This window comes from Mixophyes fleayi, chromosome 9 (assembly GCF_038048845.1).
Source record: "Mixophyes fleayi isolate aMixFle1 chromosome 9, aMixFle1.hap1, whole genome shotgun sequence".
In the NCBI taxonomy this organism is placed as follows: domain Eukaryota; kingdom Metazoa; phylum Chordata; class Amphibia; order Anura; family Limnodynastidae; genus Mixophyes; species Mixophyes fleayi.
The window spans coordinates 111,116,570-111,129,238 of record NC_134410.1 but is presented as its reverse complement, the minus strand read 5'-3'; the positions used below and the strand labels follow the sequence as shown (position 1 = coordinate 111,129,238).

At 36.3% G+C, this 12,669-nt stretch overlaps 1 protein-coding gene across 3 annotated transcripts in view; it reads left to right on the top strand.

The window, feature by feature from the left end:
- Positions 1-12,669, top strand: part of WNK3 (WNK lysine deficient protein kinase 3) — a 98,458-nt gene that overhangs the window by 22,873 nt on the left and 62,916 nt on the right. For all 3 annotated transcript variants that reach the window (XM_075184922.1, XM_075184921.1, XM_075184920.1), the window contains exons 3-6: positions 5,566-5,738; positions 7,544-7,764; positions 10,242-10,399; positions 10,733-10,821. In XM_075184922.1, coding sequence (XP_075041023.1) covers positions 5,566-5,738; positions 7,544-7,764; positions 10,242-10,399; positions 10,733-10,821 — 641 coding nt within the window. The remainder of the gene's footprint in view (positions 1-5,565; positions 5,739-7,543; positions 7,765-10,241; positions 10,400-10,732; positions 10,822-12,669) is intronic.

Here is a 12,669-nt window from a genome sequence, read left to right as displayed (position 1 = left end):
ACCATGACATCTCCTCACCACCCACCCATTTCAGTTAGGCTTTTATAAAGTGGAATTGTTATTCATTCTGATTTGCCCTGTAAATACTCGTGCCTCTATTTCCTCTCCTGAAGCCTTGCAGTTAAATTTGCTGTGTGACTGTTCATATGGGCCCGTGGCATCCACCAAACAGTTATACCGGTGTGTGGTACACAGTGCCCGTGTGCAGGATGGAAGGCCTGTCTACTTTACAGTGCCTCCCTGCCAGCCTGAATATTAAATCAGTAATTGTCTGGTCTTGACAAACCTGCTAAAGTAACCTAAATAAATATGAATGTAGTATTTATTTTATGGAGTCACTTTTTTTTAAAGGAAGATTTACAACAAATTAATTTTGCCTTTAGAAAAATCGCTGGTTAGTGTTTGGAGTAAATAATAAGTACAGTTCATCTTTAGTCTGATTTTTAGCTTTAATTAAATTTACAGAACAAAATATTTTATAGTCCTCCATAAAGCATCTGAATACAGGTTCCCTACAGGATTGCATTAATAAATTACAGCTTAATAAGTATGTTTAGCACATGCATACAGGGCTAAAAATGTGTCTGACTCGTGTGGTGATAAAGGTTATTTATTAGCTGGGTTCTGGTTTTTATAGCCATTCTCTGCTTCCTTATTCAACATTAGAAAGATTTTATGATAATGTTCCCTGGTTCAGAGGAATACGGATGGGTGCAAATTCATTATTTTATTTTTATTGCCAGCCTAGGGGGATTGTTTGTTTTAAAACGGTCACATTCAGCACTAAAACCAGTCACCTTTCCTCATTAACGAGTTAATATGAAGCTTGTTGATTATCCAGTAACATTATTATAGCTTACTAATTGAATTTATCAATTGACCAGCAATGCAAAGTTGCTGTTTGTTCATCCCAGGCAGTTGTTCTTTAAAACGGTCTTATGTGGTTCCTCTAATGGAAAACCTGATAAAATGGGTAAAGTGTCTCTCAGAAATGAAGGCAATAATTTAACATCTTTATTTAGGTAAAGGTCAACATATTCAGGTATATGCAACGGTAATGATTCCATGCCAGCAATAATTGGTCTTCCCAGAGATTTTATTTAAATATTTTACTTTTTGGAAGAAAAAAAAAAAAATAGTTTGAATTGGTTGTTGTTTTTTCTCTATATTAATGATGTGATTATGAAGACCATGTGCTAATAGGGTTCCGATGTCTGTAACATACTCCCCAGTGGGGTCTTCATTTAAAATTCTATATAAACTTGTATCTCCGAGTAGTGGTTTCATCGTATAGGTGATGTGCATCAGGCGGCCCTAGAGCCCACACCTGCAGCTCTTTGCTGCTATACAGTCAGATTTGTTTGTTGTAGTTTGTAACACCCGCTGATATGTTATTACAGATGGGTCTCTTTTTATTAAATGTATTTTTTACCTTATTCCTGAGAATAATAGGTTTTGAAGGTTAGGCGGCCACCCATGCAGCCTCTGAAGTGTATCAGGTGGCCTATCACTGCTCTATATAGTCTGTCCTGTTTAACACCCCCCTGCCTTATCTGCTTGTTTTATTATATTCTCCTTATTAGTATTTCCTTAGGGCCTAAGATTCTTTAAAGCTTGTTTTTCATGATTGCTGAGATCACTATCGCATAGGTTTTTCTTTTTAACCATCTTGTAAAAAAAAAAAAAAAAAAATAATGTCATGACACCCATTGTAATGGAATCCACCATAATTTATTCCAAGAGAGAGAACTGTGAACTAGGCTGTAAGCCTCCTTTAGATGACATTTCAATGCCGCTCTTGTGTACATGTTCTCACAAATTTATTGAAATCAAGCAACATATGAAATCTTGGATTGTGAGTAGATGCTATGGGATATATGCCTTTTACTCAATAGTACATTGTTTTGTGTCTCTTCTCTGCTATACAGCTGGTCCCTGTGATCGGGGACCTCTGCTGGAGAGTTACAGAAGGAATAGGACTCGCTGTCTGATATTGCAGTACATTCCTAATTTAATGGCTGCAGCTCTAGTGCTCTCAGCAGCCAGCTGTTCTTTCCCTTTCTTTCTCTTTTTAAAGTGTTTGGCTATATTTTAGCAAAGAATCTGTTAATAGTAGATGCATTTTGAAAGTTTCAAAGTAAATTTGTTTACAATGAGAACATATTTGTAAGAAGCGAAGTAAATTTCTGTTGAGATTCTGTTTGGGATTCTGCAACTGTTCTTCATATAATGCTGGTGTGTAGGCAATGGCAAAGCACTATTCTCAGTCTCTCGCATATTATGTGCATTTAGTTAGGTTACATGTAGTCTGATGACTAATAAAACAGTGTTCATCTTAGTTCCTGTTGACAAAGTTAATACACATTTGCTTTGCAACCAAGTAGTGGTAATAACAAGTACATGGTTTTAAGGCAGGGATGGTAAATGTTTTTTTACATGTGTTTTATGCTTGTGTGGCAGTAGCTTTATTCAGTGAATTCACCTAATATTTCAGGGTAGCGTTTTTAATAATGGGCAGTAAACACATTAAATGGCACATGAGGCATTATTGGGCATGCCACATGAAAAAATGTGAACATCAATACAATGTGAAAATGAAATAAGTATACATTTCCATTACTGTACACATAATGGAGCCCCAATTTCTGTGCTGCTTAACAGTATTCTAGTTACTTGCTGGCTCTCATTGGGGGTGCTGCAAGATCTTGAGGTGACGTAATCACAATTGTGCAAAACATTGCAGTGCCATGTCAACCCTGCACGCCAGCATTGATAACTTGTGTGGAGCTGCAAATCCATTGAGCCCCAACATTAATGGGGACTACGTGGAGCTGCAACTGGAGGCCGCAATTAAATTTTTTTGTGGGTTGCTTGTGGGTACACCTAATTTAGGTAAAAAAAAAATAATTTTATTATTTGATCACTGGATGGCACCGATTACGTTAAAGTAAAACAAATGTAACTTCATACTGATAAATGTGGAATATTGTGGCTACACTTGAAATCCTTGTAAAAGTTGCCATAGCGGAACAGAATTAAGGAGATCTTAATATATTATTATATTATATGCACATGCCTCATCACATTTACCTGAAAGCTAGGAGCCAGGCCTAAGAAAAAGGGGCTAGCAGTTAGGTACAGAAAGATGTGCTTAGTGCATTGCGTTTCTGTAAAATAGATAGCTGTCCAACACAAGTGCTCTTAGCAGCAGTCTATGCTCCAGCAGTATACTAGTGTCATCATACCATTGCTCCTCACATAAGCCCTCGCCACTAGTGTACAAGCCAATGCCCCCTCGTATTATCAAGTGCTCTAATAGTTTGTCATCCTATGTACCCATAATACACTAGTAAGTGGCCCCACATGACAGTGTATTACCTAAGCCATTCTTTGGTCTCTGCATGCCATTCACGTGATACTGTCATCTAGAATAACTATTAATAAGAGACGGCAGTGGCAGCTGCCAGCTATGATTGTATAGTGTTTTTTGTCCAGTCTGTAATAGTTTTTCTTCTTACTAGTTCTCTTTTACATGTATACTTCAATAAGCCTTCATCTTATGCAGAACAGTGTGTAAGAGTATGTAACTATTTTAGACATTGTTTGGAGACTTAAGTTCGCTATCACCAGAATTGTCTATATAGTTTTTAGATAATATTTTGAGGCGTTGTAGTTATGTCTGCATCTTTTTTTTAATACTCAGTCACTTATTTCTTAATTTTGGAGAGCAAAATGCAGCATGTTTTTTTTGTCTGTTGCTTTTTTATGTAGTTTAGTATATATGCAGTCAAAGTCCTTGTATACTGATGCATCAAGGTAATTTGCAACAGTACTGCTGGATATCAAGAAGTATATTTTACTGATCATATTATTATAACCTAATGATCATTCACTTCTAGTACAAATCATGTATCGGACATACTTTGGGACCATTTTTGAGCCCATTACAGTTCCTTGCAATTGTAAGTAAAAGTAATTATCAAGCAAAGTAATTTTTATGTAGAATGACATCAATAGAGCAGAGGCTAATTCACAGGTAACCCTTGGGGGTATTGGTAAATTAATGGCCAGAATTATTGGTACCCTTGGGCTTTTTTTCAAATAACTCAAGATTTCCACTTATCAGAAGTTCAAATTAGCAATAATTCTATTTTATTATTATTATTATTATTATTATTATTATTTTATTTATTATTATTATTATTATTGTTGTTACTATTAATAATATTTGGTTTCCACATTTCTTTCTCTGTTAATATTACTGAACATTTGGTTTTTGAGTCTGAATTTAATACTGAATATCCTTTTAAATAGGAAAATAAAAATAAATTGCATTGACAAAGTTACGGACACCCTAGACGTTATATTTGATAGCACAGCCTTGGGTAAAAATAACTGCAATCAGTCGCTACCTACAGCCATGGATGAGTTTTCTGGTCCTCCTGGCAGTTTGGTGGTGTACTCTTCTTGTACAAACTGCTCCAGTTCTCCCATGTTTAAAGGGTGCCTTCTACCCGCTGCTGGTTTCAGAACTCTCCTTGTAACCTCGCTGTAATGTCAGCAGTTGGATAATGTTATTGTCCGTATGTAAAACCATTTATTGGTAGAGCGTGTGTGAGTAAGTGATGTCACCAGAAAGATAACTGCTGTTCAAGGCTCCTACAAAGACACAGTGGACTTGTACTTGCATTCCAAATAAAAAACAAAGAGTAGAACAAACATTAAATTGACATTTTTATGATATTTGTTATGGGACTCTCTCTTTTAAATGTTCAAAATAAAGTAGATTGTAAGCGCTGAAGAGCAGGGCACTTTCTCCTCCTGCAGTCTTCTCTGCTTTAACCACGACCCCCTGTGCATCCTTGTATAATACCACTTGTCTGTTATGTGCAGTATAATGCATATTTTTTTTCATGCTAATCTTGCATTAACGTTACTTGAATGTCCTGTATTTTTGCTGTTGCTTGTATCCTTTCCTTGTTGTTGCACTATCTTTTGTACTATGCTGTTTTTCCCAACTCCATCGCTGTGGACCTTTGTGGCACCATATAATAAAGTAATGCTAGCATGCCATTAAATGTTTGTAAACTATTGCGTTATTGCCTGTCTTAATATTAGATTAACACATTTTTCAGCTTGGTGTAAACCATGAATTATTTAATTTAACATAAATGAATCTAGCATTGACTTGACCTTTTAGAACAATGAAAAGTTAGGGTGTAGTGGGATATGTGTTGCTATTTTCTGCTGTTTGCTTGCTGAAATGTAACTTTATCAGATTATTGATGTTTAGGATGCTTTGATTTTTCAAAGAGTGTGTGGTTTTCTACGATAAAGATTTGGCTGTCGTACAGCATTTTATACTTTAACATTTGTAATTATTTCGGCCTAAGTGTTGTCTTTGATATCTAAGAAATGTTTACACCATAAGTTGTAGCTGAAGAAACTTGGTGAATGCCGCCAAAATATCTACCAAGTAAGGTTCTCTCCTGTGGTTAAAAATGATGCAGTATTTTCTTGTACTATTATACTGAATGCACAAACAGATTATTGTATGTATTCCAGGACAGAAAATTGACCAAAGCAGAGCAGCAAAGATTCAAAGAGGAGGCAGAGATGCTAAAAGGTCTTCAACATCCAAACATTGTGCGGTTCTATGATTCCTGGGAGTCTACACTGAAGGGGAAGAAATGCATTGTCTTGGTGACAGAGCTGATGACGTCTGGCACTTTAAAAACGTAACTCTCTTTGCAAACCTTTAACAGCTTTTTGCAGTATACTTCATATATATCGGCTTACTTCATGGTGCTACTTGACAGAACTGTGCTTGAGACATTTTTTTTCCCACTTGCGTATATTCCCTTTAACCATTGTCAACAGGGATATAGATCTGATAGATGTTTCTGCTGATTGTATCTATGGAAAATACTTTACACAGAATAGGCAAATGGAGACATGTCGTGAAGGATGTTGCATGAGATATTACCCATATTTGCAGTCTGTTTTCTGTAGATCACTATCTTTCCCTGAAATTCTCAAAGGCTGAGCCCCCTAAAGAAAAAAACGCTTGTGAGAAAATTGAATATATGTCTAACAGAAAAACGTAACGTGATGAATTATTGGTTAGATACACCTTGTGAATCTAGTAGATTTTGCAGCTCGCTTTAGAAACACCTAGTGCCAACAGAGGCGGTCGGAATACATATGGGAACCATTTTGAAAGTGATCTTTTATCCTAGACCTACGTACTCTCATCTTATGTACCAGACGTATGTGGAACAGTAGTGAATGCTTTTCTTATCTTACATTGATTGCACTACCAAGATCTGTTTTGATATATTGACATGTGTTTTAAACATCCATATATTCATTTTTTTTAAAATGTGGGCTTGCCCTTTAAGGTACCATTCCAGTTTCATATAAATTTAACTTATTTGGTGTGTTCTGTTGCAACGTTTACGGAATGCATTTCTTTATCATACTGGCTTCCTTCTGTGTTTTTCATCAACGCCTTTTATAACTGCCAGTCAGTGTAGTTTATTCTCATTGCCTTTTAGATACAATACAGCTAAGCTGAGCAGGTTGGATCGTTGCATCTACAGAGATGCCTAGATGATATAAAGGCCTTGGTGAAAACTGCAGAAGAAAGCAAACAAGTGCAATGGGGCAATTCGGTAAAAGTTTGAAAGGAAATATGCCAAACAATAAAAATCACCTGGTGGTGGAAAAGCCCTTTTAAGGTGGAAAAAAAAAGGTTTTTTTAGTATAGAAATGCATAAAAGGATCAATCCAAACAAATAAGTCACACTTTTTATTTTAATATGTTCTGTACATTGTGTAAGCCCTGTAGGACGACTCCTAATGTGTTGAAATGTTGCTTTGTTGCTTGTTTTCCCCGTGCAGTTAAGCGTTATTACCCTTTTAGATTTTTCACAGGCTTTCTCTTTGTAACACCAGAGCAGGCCGCAGCTGGCATCATGGCAAGGGAGGAATTATAGAGAGGCTAATGTGCATAATGCTGTTTGTAGTAGGCAGTAAGCTGCTCTAGTATAAAATGACTGGTTACTATATATATATTTGCTTATTTATAATAGATTCTCACATCAGTAGTCCTACTATGAAATAATATACCACACCTCTTGGAGATCATGGAACACAGTCATGGCATTCGTGGGAAGTTGTGATTATAAGGGAGTAAACCACCTGTAGCTCTTAAATACACAGCTTGACATATCTTCTCTACAGTGCTTCCCCTATATAGTGCCACCCCTTGCTTACTGCCAGGTATATTCTCTGCACAGTAGGGCAATACATTGTGTAGGTTCCACTATATCATCTTTACAACATCACCCTTGCTATAGCGCTAGTTTTGGCCTATGTTTTAAGTGGAAGCTTTAATGAGGGGGCACTGTATTTATTTGCAAAATAGGTGTAGATAAAAAAAGTGCATGAATTTGTTTGCAAAAAACTTTGGCCATCCATAGCTAATGGGATTTTAGGTCATTGATGATAACAGAATAAATACTTCTATGTTTATTTGCAGTTACTTGAAAAGATTCAAAGTAATGAAGCCCAAAGTGTTAAGAAGTTGGTGTAGACAAATCTTAAAAGGGCTTCATTTTCTCCACACTCGGACTCCTCCTATCATCCATCGTGATCTGAAATGTGACAACATCTTCATTACTGGGCCTACTGGTTCAGTGAAGATTGGAGACCTTGGTCTGGCTACTTTGATGAGGACCTCCTTCGCAAAGAGTGTGATTGGTGAGGCTCTGTGACAAATATATTAGTTGTGTTGTTTGTAATGGTAGATGTGCAAAAGTGGATTATGTGTTCTACTGCATGAAAGTGATTTAAAGTATTATGCAGTAAAGGGCATCCTCTTTTTGACGGCAACGTCAATATTTGTTTCCTAAAGACACATGCTGCTGACCAACTACAATGAAGTGCTGCAGTAATTTACAGTAGCTGTTACAGTTCCTTTAGATGTATCTGCCCACATGACCTAAATGTTATAAAATTCTTGGCATCACTTTGGTTGCATTTTGAATGTCCCTGAAACGTGCCAGTGCCATTTTCTGAGGGACTTATACTAGCTATGAAACCACAGTTTATTTCTTTGAGTTTTGTGAAATATGTAATTATGCTAAATTACAAATGTGAAAAGCATGCAGTAAATCAGGAAGCTCTTACTCCAAAAGGTTAAGTCAACATGCTGTACTGATAGGCTGATAAATGAATACAGAATGTTTCCACTGGAGCTCTCTCTCTTCCTGTTCTGCATACTCCTGTGTCCCTCTTTAGCCACCTTTTGGTAGTTTTATCTGATTATACTGATGTCTTGTTCAAATGAACAATTTTGTGCACTTTGATAAATCTTGTGTAGGAAAGCAGGTGCAAGGATAGCACAGGCAAACCGCTGCTGTTACACCTGTGAATTTCTCATAGACAGGAACTAAAAACGCTACAGCGAGAGACCTTTTTTTAACTGGTGTGAGTGGCATAAGTTTGTTGGAATGGAGATTGAATGAAGATTGAGCACATGCCTTCTAGTTTACGCCATTCTTGCTAACACTCCCAATTTTTGAGGGATTGGCCTTATGATCATATTCAAACTGGGAGATTACAACTTGGGGGCCTGGTTTGGGTGATGGTGGATCAAGAGTGTGGCCAATTTGTATCCTTTTTGTTGTTGTGTTTTTTTTTTTTTTCTCTAGTGTCCTAATTGCATATACATTTATACTTCTCTAGGGCACTTTATTACTTAAAAATAAGTAAATACACAATTCTGGTGGTGCATGATAAATGAAATTGGCTGCAATTTAATTTGTGTGGAGTGTGTTCGTGCATTGATAGTGAATATAATTTTTCCCATTATAATGACTTCTCTCTGACAATAGCAAGTAGTCTCTCTTGGACCGAATGTGAAGACAATGGACATGACAAAAAAATACCTAAATGTCAAAGTTTATTTCTTTTATCTGTATAGATGTAAGTTATGTATGTGGTGCTCCACAATGTACACAGTATAGTATAGATTTTTAACACACTGTAGATAATAAGAAGGTCAGACTTCAAGGTTAGAGTTCAGTAGATGAGTGGTGTGTTAAACAAAGAGCTTACAACCTAATTAGGTTCTAGCAAACGGATAAATGTTGTTAAAAAAGGGCACAGCGCTAAAAGTTCACCATTGGGTGACCCAAAGTAAAAAAAAATAATTGGCTTTAACAGATGAACAAGTATCAGATATATAATAAATACAATGTGGTTGATATTCTTATAAAAACACTAGTGAAATTATTACAAATAAATGATCAACTTATTTATTCATCCAACTCAATATTATTATTTATATAGGGCCAGCATATTCCGTTTCATTTTATGCAGAGATAAAACCAAAATTCAACATTTAGCATTAAAAATCGCCACAGAGACTCTGTTTGGGATGGTCTGCTCAGTCTCCCAGATAACGGAAGTGTTCCTTACAGACAGTAGATTAGTGGATTTTCATACAGGGGAGTGACCGGTGATTTCACAGCAAGCATAACTGGCATGCTATTACCTTTTAAATATTTTGTCCTATATCACCAGAACCTTATACACTATGTGGATTTAGCTGCTTGCTGATGAGTGAGAAAAAGCAACAAAATATTATAGTAAGAATGAATGTTGCATTTTAAATACTTCAAGCCAAGAACATTTGAATTATTGAGTAGTTATCAGTAAAATGCCTTGTGAATGTTTTCTGTTGTTGCTTTTTCCTATGTGTGGTTTGAGTTGGCTTTTGTGTAGTAAGAGTCTGTGAATGGAAGGTATAGGTTGCAGCAGTATGAATACACAACATGTGTCTTGCGAGTTTCACTCTCTGTTGTGATGCTTCATGTCAGTGTATGTATCCTCTGTCATTATTCAGTTTGCGGAAAACAGTTTTTCGGACATTTTCCTTATGCTGGTTTGTAGTTTTTAATTGTATCCGTAGGGTGTGAAATGATAAATAATACAGTCACAAATAATACCAGTTCCAATTTAGCAATTGTTACAACATGGTCAAATGTGTCATTTCAAAGATTTGGTTGTATAGTCAATGAATTCCTCATTAGTATGTGCAGCGCTTTGCAAAGCGAGTCCTCTACTAGATGTTGTTTCTATGCTTATTTTGAGTAGTGTGACTTTTTGTTATTGCCATCACAAATCTATTTATTGATTGTGTTTTGAAAGTGCAAACTATGATTTCTCTTCAGGAACCCCAGAATTCATGGCCCCAGAAATGTACGAGGAGCATTATGATGAGTCTGTGGATGTCTATGCATTTGGCATGTGCATGCTTGAAATGGCTACGTCAGAATACCCATACTCTGAATGCCAGAATGCTGCTCAGATCTACCGCAAAGTAACCAGCGTATGTCTGCCTTTTACACTTGGATATGTTTATGTTCTTAATGATAAAGCAGTTAGTTCTTTGTTTGTTTTTCCCTCTTGCTGCGATACAATATAACATGAAAGAAAGTTTTGTAATTGAAACTTTTTTTTTTTCTTTTTTTTCATCCAATCAAAGTGCCTTTCTATGGTCCTTACTGTATCTTTATATAGCAATGTATTTAAGCCTATTAGTTTCTCATAATTATACAGTTTCTTTAATTGTATCTCATTTGTAGCGCATACATAAAAACATTGATCAGTGGGATACCTTAAAGCGCCTCAATAGTGTTACTTGTCTCTCCCGACACTACAGGGTATTAAACCTGGCAGTTTTAACAAAGTCTCTGACCCAGAGGTAAAGGAAATCATAGAGAGCTGCATTCGGCAAAACAAGATTGAAAGGTAAGAAAATAGTTATTTTCTTTAATGGGCCACGCGGTTTACATGAAAATATAAATTACACATCCTTTGTATAAATATTTGATTGAAAATTAATTAAAATTGGATATCAATCTAAAATGTATATTATATATGCACACATACAAACAGAATAATTTAGCCATAATGATAAACATATAACAATCATTATAGAATACACCATATTTTATACCAGCAAGCCAGTTACTCATTTTGTTAGGACAACTTTATTTATCATCCATAATGCTACAGTTAATTGAAATGCTCATGTTTTTACATACACTTCACTTTTGCACACTTTAGTTGTATCACACATTTATAATAATTAAATTTTGCGTAAGTTATTCCTTCCATTTTTCGAATATTCTTTATGCACGTGATAAAAAAATAAGACTTGTCAATTATAAATGTATAAATTGATGCCAATTTTAGTTTATTCATGATTGGTATTCACACCTACAGTTTGTTCACCTACGTATTTTTTATTTATTATTGCAACACACACACCAATTCACTGCAACTTTATCGCTTACATGCTATTTTAACTTTACAGTATTTTTCTTAATTTCTTATTTTTCTATTTAATTGTTGAGAATTCTATATATTAAAATGTGTTTAATTTTTACTATTGTAATGTTTATTATTGTAGTACCACTTTATCCATGATTTTTCTCCTTGGTCTTATATTTAAAAGCTCATAATAGTAGTTAACAAGGGATCATTGTGTGATAAATAATTCTTGTATCACAGTTTGTGTGACTTATCTCGTTCTAATTATCGATTGAAGTATTTAAATTTTTAAAAAGATATTTGTATATATAATCAGAGAAAATAATCCCAGTGACTCTTTACCAAGCAATCTCCAACAAATGTACATTAATGTATATGTATATGTGTATGTATGTGTGTATGTATACGTGTATATCTCTGACCCATCGAGACATTGACTCCACAAGACCAGTGGTATCTGGTACCAAGACGTTAGCAGCAGATCCTTTAGGTCATTTAAGTTGCAAGGTGGGGCTTCATGACTCTGACTTGTGTTCCATCACATCCCTCAGATGCTCAACCGAATAGAGATCTGGGGAATTTGGAGGCCTAGCCAACACCTTGAACTCTTTGTGATGTTCCTCAAACCATTCCTGAACAATTTTTGCAGTGTGGCAGGGCGCATTATCCTGCTGAAAGAAGCCACTGCCATCAGGGAATACTGCTGCCATGAAGGGGTGTGCTTGGTCTGCAACAATGTTTAGGTAGGCAGTAAGGGTCATAGTAACATACACATGAATGCCAGGACCCAAGGTTTCCCATTAGAACATTGCCCAGAGAATCACACTCCCTGCACTTTCTTGCTGACTTCCCATAGTGCATCCTGGTGCCATTTCTTCCCCAGGTAAATGACACACACACACACACACACACACACACACTTCTGGCCTTCCACGTGATGTAAAAGTAAACATGAATCATCAGACCAGGGCGTCTTTTTTCCTTTGCTCCATTTTCCGATTCTGGCGCTCACGTGCCGCTTGTAGGCAATTTCGTTGACAAACAGGGGTCACCATGGGCACTCTGACCGGTTTGTGGTTACTTAACCCTATACACAGTAAGCTGTGATGCACTGTGTGTTATAACACCTTTATATCATAGTCCGCATTAACTTTGTGCTACAGGATCTCTTTTGTCGGATTGGACCAGACAGGCTAGTCTTCGCTTACCACGTGCATCAGTGAGCCTTGGTCATTCATGTCCCTGCCCTCTGGTTCACCTGTTGTCCATCCTTGGACCATTTTTGGTAGGTACTAACAACTGCATATCTGGAACAGCCCACAA